The sequence below is a fragment of the Falco peregrinus genome, chromosome 1 (genome assembly GCF_023634155.1).
Source record: "Falco peregrinus isolate bFalPer1 chromosome 1, bFalPer1.pri, whole genome shotgun sequence".
Classification (NCBI taxonomy): domain Eukaryota; kingdom Metazoa; phylum Chordata; class Aves; order Falconiformes; family Falconidae; genus Falco; species Falco peregrinus.
In genome coordinates this window covers 67870901-67886201 of record NC_073721.1, presented here as the reverse complement: position 1 = coordinate 67886201, position 15301 = coordinate 67870901, and the positions used below count along the sequence as shown (strand labels likewise).

The 15301-nt window shown below is 39.5% G+C and overlaps 1 protein-coding gene across 13 annotated transcripts in view; it reads left to right on the top strand.

Moving 5' to 3' along the window:
• Positions 1-15301, top strand: part of MIPOL1 (mirror-image polydactyly 1) — a 197332-nt gene that overhangs the window by 138882 nt on the left and 43149 nt on the right. For all 13 annotated transcript variants that reach the window (XM_055820142.1, XM_055820203.1, XM_055820191.1 and 10 more), the window contains one exon: positions 4210-4304. In XM_055820142.1, the coding sequence (XP_055676117.1) occupies positions 4210-4304 (95 nt within the window). The remainder of the gene's footprint in view (positions 1-4209; positions 4305-15301) is intronic.

The window sequence follows — 15301 nt, the reverse complement described above, 5'->3', positions numbered from 1 at the left end:
GTTTCACCTAGCATCTCTTGTTTGGAAGGATGGGCACGTTGAGCTCATGTCTGTCTGCAAAATGTCATGTACCCATGAAGGAGATGAGGGATTAGTCAAAGGCAATAAGGAACTAGTTAGCAGGAAGGCAACAGCAAACAGCTTTGAAAAGAGAAACGTTAAGGTCCAAGGATTTCACTAGCGGAATTTCTCTCCAATTTCTCACCAATTGGTGCTGAACCAGTTTTCTTTAATGCTGTCATTGAGAAACTTTGGCACGAAAAGCAGCAGCGTACCAACAAAATTGCTTGATGACACAGAGCTGGGAGATGTTATTAATACAAAGTGGAGATATTATTAATACAAAGTCAGTTCAAGCTATCTTGCAGAAAGATTGGAATGGCCTCAAGTACTGGAAAAATAAAAGCAGTGGGGTGGAATTCTATGGTACCAAGTGTAAAGTATCATCATTCACAGGATGAATAAGAATTTCCACTGTTAGCTAGGCAATAACAGTGGGCAGGGGAACAGGCAGATACCAGAGGGTGACTGTGAGCAAAACGTATGCAAGTATGTATGGGGTGAGATGCTGCCACCACAGGTAGGATGTACTGCTAGCAGAGTACTCATGAGAGATGGGTTTGAACCGATCGGGAGAACGGAGAGCCTGCTTACTGGGAGGAAACAGAAAATGTTGTTTGTTTAGCCTATGTAACGAAGGAAAAATATATGTTCTTTATGAATATATATGTGGAAATATATATCCCCTGTATAAACGCATGAGAAAAATAATCACTAAAAAGATAAAACTATGAAGCTTTATTACTCAAGTTCACTGAATATTTTTTTCCTTCTGTTGGATGTTGGAAAGCATTATAAAAGCCATCTCTCACCCACAGGGAACCTGACAGCATAGGATTCTGCATGTTCTTACCTCTTTCAATTTAGATTAGAGTTGAGGGCGCTCATGTTTGCCCTAGAGGAATTAAGAAAAGATAAAAACTAGTTTTACCCTGTGTTTTCCTTTGCTTAAATCTTGTATTTTTCAAGCCTTTGGGTTAAGAAAACACATAGCATTGTTCATTTGAATATTTTGAAACAAAGGAACAGTAAAAGGACCAGTAATGAGATTTTCTTAGTCAAGAGATGGCTATTTTAAGTTTGATAGGTAGTAATTAGCTTTTTAGATTTAATTGGAAAATTTAATTTTTCAAGAAGTAACTGTTTGCTAAAATGCAAAATGAGGGAAGTGTAGAAACAAGAATTCCCTTTTTCAGGAAAGCAGGGTGGGGGCCAGAGAAGGGGGAAGGTTCTGTCCACATTAAACCAGATATAAAAGCATAAGAACTTGTGGGCACAACAAAATGGTGAAAAAAGACCTTGTCCCAGTGATCAGAATACCCTTTCTTGGTTAAATAGGAACTTCACTGCGGGTGACCGTTGTACCAAAGTGGTGACCAACCTCACCTATAAATTGGCCTTTTTGGGGAAAGCCTCCACCAGAGGAACCTGGGTGTAATTCTTTCTCTTCTTGTGGCTCCTTCTTTACCCTACCTTCCAAAACAATTTAATCAAAACCGATCCATTTCTGTGAAGAGTTCTGATTTCCACAGCTTGACATTATCCAAAGGAATAATATTTTGTTAAAAAGTTTCCAAGGAGCTATTGTTATTACTAGAGGTGAGCTCATGTAGGATTTTTGCCATGTGCGCTATGGATGGATTTCAATATACATTAAAGGAGTCTTCCAAATGTTTTATAGGTAGTGCAGGAACCATTGTTTTAGTTAGCAAAGTGAGTTTGTAATGGGCACTGTTTTGCTTTCCTTCTTGTAGTGAAGGAAGACATCTCTCTTTTGGGTTGATACTTGAGTCGTTTATTTGTGTTTACCACTCTTCAGGCCTGTGAATGATGGGTTGGTTTTGTCGCATGGCTGCATGCTGTGCACAAAAACTCTTGTGCTTGAATTTTTGTTGGGCTTATGCAGCTCCCTAGTATCAATCCTTACATGCTACTGAAGAGGTTAGCAAATGTCTACTTTTCTTCCCTTCAGTTTCTCTAGTTGGTTAGGTTTTTTTTTAAATCCAAAGCACCTGATTCTGCTGTTATTTTTACTGGTGCAAACCCAGTCTAATCAGTGCAGTTTTTTCTGCTGAAAAACTGACATAAATAAGAGTCTTCAAACTCCAGTGCCTTCTGACTTTTGTCCTGAAAAGCAAGTGGAACATTAGGTGTATTTTTTATGATAGTTCTCCAAAGAGACCAGCCGTTAATCTCTCCGTGAGTAGGTGTGTCAGCTGCAAACATTTCCTTCCAGTCTACCATTTCAATCACACTTCACAGTACACTGAAAATTGGCAAGGATGTTAATTATTGGCCTCTAGAACAAACCACCTACTTTGATTCTAGCGTGTTTTCCAGTTTTTAAGAATGTTGTTTCACCTACAGAGCAGTATAATTACAGAAAATAGCTTGGTTTGGCTAACATCCTTGTGTTCTGTGAGTTCTGCTTGCAAGGCAGCAACCAGCACCGGGCAAGAGGCTCACCTGCAGAGGATTTTAACCTCTTGCTGACAGCAGTTAGGGCTTGCCAGCATCCAGTACATTGTTTTCAGTATCAGAAGCTTTAAACCACTGTCACTCAGAGGTTAAACATTAACACTTTGGGCTTTTAAAGCTGAAGGAAGCCTCCATATCGTAAGAAAGTTTGTTTTTATTCTCCAGAGAATTTCCTGTTAAAGTTTTATGCCTGTCTGTTACAGAAGCAATTACAGCAGTGGGTCCTGTACCCAGGCAATGCAAAACCCTGGGTGCAACGTGACACACTGGACAGCCTGGTGGTTGTGTAGCTGCATCTGTGCAACACGGTGTTTAATAAAATTTGCCAGAAGTCAGCCACATATCCAGGACATGATTAATCAACCAGCAGAATAAATTGCCCATAGATGACTGGGAGTTGACAGTAAACAGTAAAACACCTGCCTTGAAGACTTACAATCTTAACAGACAAACAGGAAACAGAAGCAAGTGGGAGCCCTGTTTTAGGAGAGAAACTCTGAGGCATACAGACAGTGGTTCATGAGTATACAGTGAGTCTGGAAGAGCTAGGGGCTGAGCTTCATGCATTTCCCTTCATGTGTTTGTAGCTCATATAACAGGTCTTTAATTTACCAAGAAACTTTTCCGCGACACTGTCCTAAAGAGTTGGCAGAATCCGCAGTCAGCATTTTGCACACATGTGCCTCTTGGTTTGGGGCTTTACAATTTGTACAATTAATAACTTACACCATGAATTAAAAACATTGGAAAGCAGCCCAATGCTTAGGCTCATGTGTCAAAGAATTGCTGTACAAGCCCAGCCTTATTTGTTGTTACAACAATTAATCATTGGCTGATTTTAAGATAATTTATATGGTACCTGGGCCCTCAAGGGAGTCCTGCAGTGCAATTGAAACTGGACATTTTAAAATTAATGATGATTAAGCTATACAGCTGTATTAAATATACATGATACTTATTTCTCCTACCACCTTTTTAACCGTAAGGCTTTGGGGGGAGGAGGGGACTGGCCACCTTCCTGACTTACAAGCCACATGCTGCAATTTCCATAATGGCTGTGAGTCAGGAGCCCTTTGCAGCTCGGTGTGAATAAACAGTGGGAGGAGGAACATCCGGGAGGGTTCGCAGGTGGGAGATGACAGCAATTGCTGAGGGATTTCCTCACTCCGCTATAAACCAGATCCTGGGTGAAAATGCACCCAGATCCCAGAGGGAGCCAGTACCATCAGCCAGCGGCTCCCACCGCAGGAGCAGCCGGAGCGCCATGTGCAGCCCGAGAGTCACGCGTCGGCAGTTTGTGGCTGCATGCCTTGCGTCACTCGCTGCGTGTTGATCAACGGGTTTGCACTGCAGAAACATTATATCAATATGAAATATGTGGGCTGATAAACACTCGGCTGAACTGACGAGGTCTAACCTTAGCCATGCAAAGGGGTTTACCTTATATGTGAGGGGAGCTGTTCAAAACATCTAGGAAAAAAAACTAGAAACAATTGCAATGCTAGAACAAGAAAAAAAATTTATAAGAATTGAATAGGCAGCATTACAAAACAGTGTAACTTTATATATGTAATTATAATAAAGCATGCCTGAAATGAATGCACAAAGAACTGTTATGTTTTCAAACCAATATGGATATTCTGAATAAATTGTTTGTTTATCATTTCACAGGCAGAATTGATAGCCTCACAGCAAGAAAAAGAGGCTGCTCTTCAACAGTGCAAAAAATTAGAAGAAGAAATCCAGACACTGCGTGTTTATTACAGGTAAAATAGTTAATATTAATATAAATCAGTGACTCGTAGGGGAAATTTTCTGTGCTGTGTCTGTGAGTGAGGAAATGGCCTTATCAAATAGGTATTTGTTGGAAATGTGAATACATCAATGAATCAAGGTGTGCATTTCTGCTTTAGTGCTCACCAACCATCTCTTTGAAATAGAAGTCCTTTTCTTGTCACCTAAATTTTCTATTAGTTTCTTCTAAGGGAAGGGGAAGGTTGCTGGCAATTGATTCTTGTAGGAATGAAAAAGCTGTGTTATAGCAATGCATTCACTTACAAATACGGAGACAAAAGAACCAGTTGACATAAGTGCTTGTTTCTTCCCTGGTTGTTTGCACATACCTAAATTAATCAACATAAATTTTAAAGTAATAAAATCTGTAATTCTAAAAGACTGTTTTCTTTTTCAACCCCAATATAATATGTATGTCTTAATTCCTTACATTCTGTAGCAGTACATAGAATGAGAGAAATAGCCATCCTCTCATTAATTTAGGTGGGCTGCACTGCACATTTGCATGGATCAGTGGGTTTTAGTCCCTAAGGAAAAGTTCTGTGTGGTCCAGTGAAGGAGTTAGGTTGTTTTATGGAGTGATGTTGGGTTACAGCTCTCATTTCATCCTGACCTCCTGTGTGAGAGGGGATACAGAACTGCCAGCAGGTTAAAGGCAGGAGAATTGGCATCAACACAGCAGAAAATTGTGAATCTGAAGGCTGAATGTCTGTGATGAGGGATGTGGGCTGCAGAGGTAAATAATAAATGTAGTGTGAATATTATGTTCATTGGAAATAAAGAGGACTAGTTAGTTATGACTAAGAAGCATTTGCAGTAGCAGAACTGTGTATGTTTTCAGTGTTTCAGCATTTACAAGTGAAAAATACTCAGGTTTCTAGAGGTTTTTTGAGTTTCCCCTTCTCATTAAGTTTATTAAAACCTTGGAGGAAAGTTTCAAAAACAACTTTTGTTCCTAAATCTCACAGGCATTTATTTAAAGCCTGTTAATAGTGAATAGAAACCCCAAGCAATTTGTGATTATTGCTTTTAATGAATTTGGTCAGCGTTTAGTGTGTGCACAAATTATGGTGTGATTTACCAAGCTTGAAAGAATTTATTATAGTGCCCTTATTACTCACTTAAATGGGTTTTGTATAATAACTTTAAAACTTTATATATATAAAGCGCCTATCACCATATTGATAAACATTCTTTGGAACCACTCTTGACAGCAGATGTAAGAACAGGAGTCAGTGTTTTTGCAAAAAAAAAAAAAAATTGCAAAACGCAATGTTTTTATTGATATTTCAGAAATTAAGAGTTTGCTTATGTTTGTCTCTGCATGTTACAGGAGATTTTTTCATTGACTTTTGGGTTGTATTTTTGACATAGCATATGAAGTTTGCACTAACATATAGCATTTAACAAGTGTAGTGGGCAGCAGCTGCAGTTTACTCATGTAAATGCTTTAAATCTCAAAAATGTTAACAATAATGACTTGCAGGAATCACCATTGGAACGTACCGTGTTATTAACTTACAGCCCTTAATTTGAGCAAGCAAAATTTCACTGTAAGCTTGATAATAGCATTTGCAAGATTTAGCCATAAAGTGTGGAAATGCTCACCTGAATATCCCCTGGGGCAAGAACTATTGTATCACTACTAAGCTATACAAGTTACATATTAATTCAGAAGTATCAAAATGAAAGATTTTATTTCCTTACCTCACTGTCCTTAGAGGATGGGCTTTTTTTCTAATGTGTTCTGAAGTGGACCCACAGAGTAACAGATTGATTGACTGGAGGTCATCTTGTCCAACCCCCCTGCTCAAGCAGGGCCACATACAGCAGTTGCCCAGGATCACGTCCAGGTGGGTTTTGAGTATCTCCATGGATGAAGACTCCACAACTTCTCTGTATAGTAACACTCTGTGAACATACAGACATGGCTAGGAAAGCAAAAGGCCAGCTGGAGTTGAACCTGGTGAGGAATGTGAAAGCAACAAGAAGGACTCCTGTAAGTGCATTTGAGGTCTCAGGCCTATCTTTTGCCTTGGCCAGAATTTAATTGCACCATTATGAGAATTCTTGTGAACTTCTTAGCATTTCAGTTACAGTTTCCCTTATATTACATGAACATCTGCAGCCTCTGTCATCCAGTAGTGTGGCAGTACTTTGAGTGCCTGCCAGGTGACACAGATGAAGAAAAGAGTATCTATCGCATGTGCATAAAGCTTCTGGGACTGTATCAGGCCAAGGGTGGGATGGCCACAGTAATGATGAATGACGAAGCGGAGAGTACATTTCCCAGGCCATCCCAAATCAGGGAAAATTTACTCTCTGTTTTGTATGTGGAAGCTAGTTAAGGAATGCTTGTGTAGATGTCTACTGGGTCTTTTTGTTTTCTTTTACTGCTTGTCATGCGATGATAATCTGGAGTAAGCAGAGAGTGATTTTCAGACAGCTTGTTTTGGACTGAGGTGGAGGTTTAGTGCTTTAATCCAAGTGAGTTAGCTAGATGATTTGCTGTTCAAGACTCTGCTTCCCTGGAGTTATTTCTCTTTCGAACTTCAGAGCTTCTCAGGGAGCAAAATATAGGCTTCTGCACATGTGCCGCCCCTCATCTGAACTGTAGAGCTACAATGAGACCCGTTATCATGCAGGGTGCACATTTCTTTCACCTACTGTTCTCTCATCCCTTTGCCAGCTTTTCATACCTTCTGTCATCTCTGCAGTGCCAGCATGAAAGCAGCTTGGGAATTTTGACTCCATTTGCTGCCTTCTCCTCCTTCTGCTCTTAGGTCTTCCTTGGCCTTAGAAAAAGCATTTTCTCATACTTTTCTTCTTTGTTTTTGTCTTTTAACGGAGATTTCTACATCATCCTTTAACTCAGGAGAAACAAATTTGAGAAAAAATCCAAACACTAGATTTACAATGTACAAGGGATACCTAAAGCCTTGCCTTTTTGGGGGTTTGGTCGTAAAAGGTAATGACTGTGTGCATATATTAATAATTTTTTAATGCATACATGTGTAAACATTAACATTAAAATGTGTATTTTTATGCTGAACTGTCTTTTACTAACATTAGTATCATCCAGAAAAACCCAAATGTCATTATACAAAATCAGAGAATAAATATTTAGGTCCAGAATATCTGTATGTGTGAACATGCAACCTAACATATACACAGCCATGTTCAAAGGAGGGAAACAACCTTCAGAGGGGGAAAAGAAAAATCCCTTTTATTTTTTCTCCAGGAGAAAGATTCCTGGTATCTAGAATACTGCATCCACTTTTGGGTCAATTGAAGCGAGTCTGACAGAGGGCCACCAAGTATGGTCAGGAAGCTTTAGCGTTTGCACTGTAAAGAGAGACTTGAGGGTACTGCTCTTGTTCAGCCTGGGGAAAAAATACTTCTTTCTTTGGTGGCTTCAGGGAGACATAAGAGCAGCCTGACGGTGGCTATGAGGAGGTTATCAAGAAAGACAAGCTCTTCACAGCGCCGTGTGACAAGAGGGTGAGAGACAATAGACTTGAGTTGAAACAAGAGAGTTTCAGGCTGGTTATAAGGGAAGACTTCTTTCAGCATGACAATCTGTCCATCATTGGAACAGGTTGCCCAGAGAGCTTTTGCTATCTCCATCCTTGGAGATTTTCAGTGCTTGACTTTATCAAGTCATGGCTAACCTGCTCTGATCTCATAGGTGATATCTCTGTGAGAGGGAGGTTGGTTGGACCGGAGACCTCGAGCGGTCGCTTCCAACCTGAGTTATTCTGCAGTTCCAGGATCAGGTAGCTGCTGCTGTTAGAAGCCATTCAGTGTTTTTCTCTGGCTGTGAAGGAAGCCTACGTTGTAAGCCATGCTTCATTGCAGGTGAAGTGGAAAATGAATCCTCACTGAAGCTGGAGATTTCATGGAAGGCCTGAATTCCTGAATGAAGACCAAAATTAAAATGAACTTCTGGGAAATAAATGATGGAACATTGATTTCCATCTCAATTTTGTCTTTCTAAAAAGAAAGCACATCCTAGAACAATTGCAGCCTTCATTAAAAGGAAAGAGAAGTGAAAAGGAGGAAAAAGAAAAGGAGGAAGAATCTATTTCAGATTCAGAAGGGAGAGGAAACTGGCTCCGAATGAAGTGGGGCAGGTTCTCTGCTTCTGTTTGTTCTTGTGTCATTTCTGTCATGTCTCAAAAGGAAGATTACATTTTCTGGGTAGTAACCCAAAAATACATATCAGAGATGAAAATTTGCATAACAGTTAGGAACAGTAGAGAGTTTCTAGTTTACTAATGCATTTGTTTCAACGCAGTACTCTTTAAGCTAAGGATTAATGCAAATCATAGATCCTTGATGACCAGAGAAGGCTGTATCCAAATAATCAGTTTTGAAGTATGTGGGAGTGTTAGTCCCACTACCTCTTCCTCATGTAGATGGCTCTGTTGATTGAACTTCATCACAAGTTTTTTATTTGCATATTTTTCACTTATGTGATCTGTCCATTTTTATAATCAGTTTCCTTCTATTTCAGTAATACTTCAGATGTGTACTTCCCCTACATGTTAAAATGCTAACATAGACATATGCTATTGCATACTGCTTATTTTTCACATATTAGCTGAAACGGCACAGCTGTGTATGAGAAATATTTCTCTATATAGGAAAGTACATATATTTTTTTTCCCAATTATTTTTATTGTAAAAGCTATGGTATTTCACTGCAGAGCTCTGGCACCAGGAATTTTCACAGGCAAATAATTTGAACAAATTTTAACTAGTACAGCTAAAGATACGCCTTTAACATATCAACCCCAGTGCAAAGAAAGATAAGGCAGCAAAATAAAAATACAGGACTATCCTTACTTAAAAGCATGTTTTTGATAGACTGCATATTGGGGTCAGATGCAGTGATGCTTAGTTCAATAAAATCATTGTTTACTCTCCAGCTGTGTAAGATATGTACATCTGCGTTAGTCCACACACTTTTGAATGAAGCTGCTGAGGATAAGAATTGGTATGGCCAGGCTGTAAGGTAAAATTTAGGCATGCTTTTAATAAGTTTGAGTAGTTATTTCAATGACAAGAGGTTAATCAAGTGCTCTAAAAGCCATATATTTGCCAAGTCTGATGTTCGCAGGTGAGGAGGGATAGTGAAACCTTTTTGCAAAAAATCTTTATCCAAAGGTTCTTCCAATTTGTTGTTGAAATGTGTGAGATGCAGAAATAGCTGCAGGCTGGAAGTCGCCGTGGGAAGAAGCTTACATTTATTTCAGCAAACTTCCTGATGAACAGACATTTGAAAAAACTTGCAATGTTAAAATGAAGTTTAATTTAGAATTATTTTTCAGTCTCTGAAGTTGACATGAAGATCTGAAAGAAAGATCATAGTAGCGTGGAGAGATGGAGTTGTAATGACAGTTGCATGTCACAGTCCCAGGAGTTACACATTGCAGAGTAATTGGAATCTATACATTACAGCCAGCATGGGAGAAAAAGATGGCTTATTTTGAAGTTACGTGACGGTTTTCAATAATGAAATAGAAAGGTAACTTCAGTGAGACCTCTAGTACTAGGAATTACTATGACCTGAAATAAATATTTTTAGAATCAAACTGTCATTTGATATGGGTAGCTTCTCTGACAGCACTGCAAACCGTTTTCTTGCTCCCTAACCAGTTGTATCACTTTTATAAGTTATAAAGTGTTGAAGAGGTTTAACAAAATTTTAATCTAGACATTTCAGTTGTCCTGATACTTCTTTTAAATTAGCATTCGTGTCTCAATAGCAGTTGTTTTTAAGGAGGCCCCTATGATTTTCACCAAGTCTCTTGTAAAATGATGTGGACATTCATCTTTTTAAAGACTGCAGTTGATAGAAGCAAAAAGGAAGAGAATCAAGGATTTATTAATTATTTCCTCCAATGAAAGACTCGTAAGTGCAGGGACAAACTCAATTTGCACTTTAATTACAGAACTAAGTTACCCTGTAATAAGAGAAATAGGTGAAGCAAGTTGCTTTGCGAGGCACTATTTGCAGTCCTGGAAAAAAAGGCTTTTTCTACTGAAGCTCTGAATACAGTGGTGTGTGTTTAATCTACTTCCATTCTATAGTTTCAGGGCAAGTGTTGTAGAATATAATACTCAGATGGCACCATTTCAACCATGGTCCATGGACTTCGTGCATGGATATATAATGGTGTATTTTTTGTTGTTAGACTGTTCCTCTCATTCCGGTTTTAAGGGCTATTAAAACTATTAATTATTTCTGTCTAACATGTCAATATTCATCATCTTCTTGTATTCTGTGTGCTGCACAGCCACTGCAGTAGCAAGTCAGAATACAACTGCCTAAATATGCAGTCTCCTGTTCTCTGACTGACCCCTGCTCAGACGCTCCAGCCTGTTGGTTCTGCCATCTCCCAGTCTTTTTCAGCAATTTCTCCAGTTCAGATTTCTCTCAGGGGGATATGATGTGTAGCAAAAGATTGGGCTGCTCTAGCATCCAGCTACCCAGTCCAAATCAACTGGAACCCGTGTACAGGGGGGATTAGTGAGGCTGCCGTCACTAGCGCAGAGTAGCGATCTCAGTCCTTCCTCTAAAGCAGTAGCGGGATACCGTATCCCTGCAGTTCACTTCAAAGAACTGGTCCTTTCATGGCTGTTTTTTTATTTCGCTTTTTCAGTTATGGACGTTGACTATTTCCCTGCTCTTTTCATCCTGTCTGTTCACGGCTATTCTGGCAGTTGCTGTCAGTGTTTCAATATTAGTTGCTTTAGACATAACATGGTATAATTGCAGTCATTAAGGACGACTGGATAACATCACAGTAAATCTACTGTTCTTTTTGCAGAACAATTTTGGGGAGATCAGGGGAAGATGGCAGTTGTGTTTTAAATGTTCTCTGTCCTTGCAGCAGTGACTTCTATTTTATCCAAGAGTTTCAGGCACCTGACATCAAACATAAATCTTGAGCTAATTAAATTTCCTACTTCCAAGCAGAGGAGAGATTCTCTTTTATACCAAAGAAGTGAGGCACTTGCATCTATTATATGGTGGGAGACAGTGTGCTATGTCATGTGAAGGAACCTAACCTACTCCAGCACAGCCCAACACAGGGAAAACAGTGGCTCTTTAAGTGAACATTAAGGTTTTTGCTTGTTTTTCATTGTTATGAAAAAACCTCAGGTAATATCCAAACTATATTTCTTAATTTATTCTCTACATATAAAGTCCTGTGGATTTCTGTGGGAGATTTGGATGTGCAAGGAATGGAGATTTAGCCCTTGTTTGGGGTTTGGGTGTTGTTTTTTTTAATGTGCATGCTTTCTTGCTGTTTGTCTATTGGACTGAGTACTGAAATTAGTCAAAACTGGAGGGGGGGCATATTGCCTTTCCAATCAGATCGGTTAAAACCATGCCTTCTCTGAGCAACCCATGGAGGTTTCAGTGAATTTTAGTCAGTTTGTGGGGGTGAGGGGAGCCAGCACCCTGATATTTGAACCTGGGATTTAGAACCTGCGGGTTCACGTTTCTCCACTGTTACTGTGCCACTTTCCAGTGGGGTGCTGTAGCCCCAAAAGAGTTGGCATTTTAGGTTTGGTGGGTCTTTCTTACTCTATAGTCCCGTAATCATTTTCCCACTGGTAAGCCCTCCCGTCTTCTTTCCCTTTGTCTCCTTACTGCTCATACAGTCACAGCTCCCGTTAGTGTTATAGGAGATAAAAGTCCAGCATTTGGGGGCTGTTTCATGAGCCAGATCAGACAGCTGCAGGGGGGGAAACAGATCAGTAAGCTGCTCTGCTTTGGCAAAGCAGCTGCATGAAGTTTTACTGGCACTACTGAGACAGCTGTATTTCACCGTGTCGTGGTGCAGGTGAGCAGTGGAGGCAGAGCCCTACCTTGTTGCCCTTGTTATCTTTATGTACTTCACACTTTATTGGATTTATTATCCTCTTTCCCCTGCCCCATTCCCAGACTTCTTGTTCTCTAGCCTGGAATTTGCTATTGTCACTCCTGCATTTGCTGTACTTTCTAGCAAAAATAAAGTTGGAAAGGCTGACTTATAAATCAGCGGATAGGGAACTTTTTTGGGAGTGTGGCAGACCGGACTCGTATCTGTACTCCAATTAATACTTGACCATTTGCACAGAAGAGAAATGGTAGAGAGAGACTCTAGTATATACCGTAGGCTTGGTGTTTACGGTGCCTGTTTGGCAGGCAATGAAAAGGCAAAGCAGTATCTGAACCTGTTGGCACTGTTGGCAGGGGTGGAGGGTATTTTATTTTTTTTTTGCCTCCCAATGGAATAGCTTAGCCATCAGAGTGTTCTCCGAGCTTCCTCTCTCTCTCATTTGTTTAGAGACACACACAAAAAATACTTTTGAATGTTTCTCTTCTTGCCCTGACGTGGTTTTGAAAATTTTCCTGTCTCACTGGGAAAAAAGATTGTAGCATGGAAAACCAATTTGCTACTCAGCTTTAGTGATTTACAAAAACTTTAAGGGAGAGGAAGCACTCAACCACCAGAGATCCCAGCCACCTGATGGAATTACAAGCCAGCCCACGCCAGCCCTGCACCCAGCAGGGAGGTGAGTGTAGTACACCCACATTGCCTTGTGCTGCTCCTGTCTCAGGCATGGACTGGTCTGACCTACCTTCTATGAAAAATTTGTGCCTAATACTTCTAGGGGCCTCTTGGCCTTCAGAGGTGCCTCATCGATACGAAACACTAAGCAGCAGATCTGCAGAGGAACATGGGCAGCGTGAATGTGGACCAAAGGCCTAACACGCTCTGTGATGCGATTTTAATTTATATCATGTACTATGTTAATTCTTCTACTGCTTCTGTTATTGAGTGTGTTATATTGGCAGACTTTCTCAAATTTTTAAGATTAGTTGAGGACCAACTTGTGCCAAGCACATTAGAGCTAGAAGGATTCTGCAACTCCTTGCACTGTATTTCATCAGATGCCTTCCCTAGCTATTCAGTGTCATGGGGTAACATGAACTAAAACAACACCCTACCTTGTTGGTTTTGCTGTGATGAACTTTTTAGATGAGTTTCTTCTCTTCTTTAAGAGCAGGGATTTGTTGATGGAAAGGAATTCCTTGCCCTTGGGTGCTGATGTGGTCTCATGACTCTGTACACATGGCCCCGCTGGTTTTCTGTTAGCAGCTGTCCCTCGCCTGGCTGATTCCTTCACGTTCTCCTTTACCTCCGCTCCCTGTGGTTTTCTGTTATGACTTCCTTGGTTTCTCGGTGAGCTGAAAAGACTAGGAAGTGTAATTCTGTTCTGTGCTTTTTTGGAATAAGTGCGTAGCTAGAGGTTTCTATGAACTGTTTTTCAAGTTTGATAAAACCTTATAAATTGGACTTTTCGGAAGGAAGGTGTAAAATCTCTGCCTGTGAACAACGACTGACTGCTACTGATAGGTTAGAGTAGGTTAGTAATGTGAAATATTCTACTCCTGTATAAATACTTGTAAAAATTAGGACATTTTGATCACTAGAGTCAATATCTATTCTGTATAATGTAAGGATAGCCAAAAGAAGCATTGGAAAAATCTGTTAAGAGCACATGCAGGGTTATGAAATCTGTTATTTGGTAGAAAGGGTATGGGACCAGAGCCTACATATTATGATTCTTTCATTGAAATGCTGGATGAATATAGATGAATCACATCACTAAAGTCTACTTCAGCTGCTTTATTTGTATAAACTGAATAAGAAGTCTTATCATTTTCCATAATACCTTTAGAGATTTATGAAAATGCAGGTACTCCTACTTTAAAATGAGGAAAGGAAAACAGATAAGGGATAAGAAGCAGACCTCTCTAAAGCAAGTTAAAGAAATACAGGAAAACTGTGTGTTTAATAAGAGCTGTTTCAAAGACAAATTTTCCCATGAGAAGGGTCAAAGAAAATCTAAAACTGAAAAAAATTATTTCAGCTTGCCCTATAAATATTTTATGAAAGGAAATTTCTTTTGTTATGAATATGATATTTAGAAATAAGGTAATAACATTGTCAGGAGGACTTTAAATGCCTTTTTTTGTTGATTTTTCACAGGACATGTTTTTGTGTTAAAATGTCAATTCAGTAATTAAAAAAGTTCATTTTTATGTGTTTCAGTTCAGTTCTCTTCAGCTAAAGAACAGAAACAGGAAAAAAAATAGTGTTTCAAGTTGAAATGTCAAGGTGAAAGGAGAATTTTCACTTAGAAATTTGCCAGAGGAAGCCAACACATTTTTTGTGTTGGAATTTTCATCTGCCATTGACGAAGAAAAGATACTTGTTTGGTAAGAAGACTTTCCACACCAGCAATTTTCAGCCAATGCTAGACATAACATTGCTTTTCTTTCTTTGAGCTTAACCCTGCTTGCAGTGGAGTCAATGGAAAGACTCTGTTAGGAAGCATCTAGGAATTCAGGTGGCATGAAAAGTCTTCTGCTTGTTGCAGAACATGAGCCAGAAGACTGCTCACCTGTTGTGTTTGCAAAGAGAAAAACCAAGAATAAGGTATTTTCTTTATTCAGTTGCTTTTTTTAAGTTAGAGCTTTTATTAAATTGTTACATGTCATGCTGGTGCCTTTTACTGGAAAAATTTCCATTTTTACATTCCATCCATGAGCTGCTTTTCTAATGAATGTGATAGAAGTCTTGTGTTTTGGAAGCTGAAGGTTTTTAACATTGTGTCCAGTGTTGATAATGATGTGTTACTCATCTGGTATGGGTAATTCTTCCAGCATAGCTGTGAAAGCTGTCATTTTTAGAGAGTAGGGACCAACTTGGAAGCTTCAGCCACAGTTTTCCAAAATAAATGGGCCTGCTGGGATTTGCACCATTCTGAGCCTCTCAAATCTTTTAAGTAAAATGTAACATATCGATATGAGTTTGCTTTTATAAGCTGCAGCTCATATGGTCACGACAGAAAGGAGAACTAGCACAGAGCAACCTGGGTGGTTTTCCTTAACATCACCAAG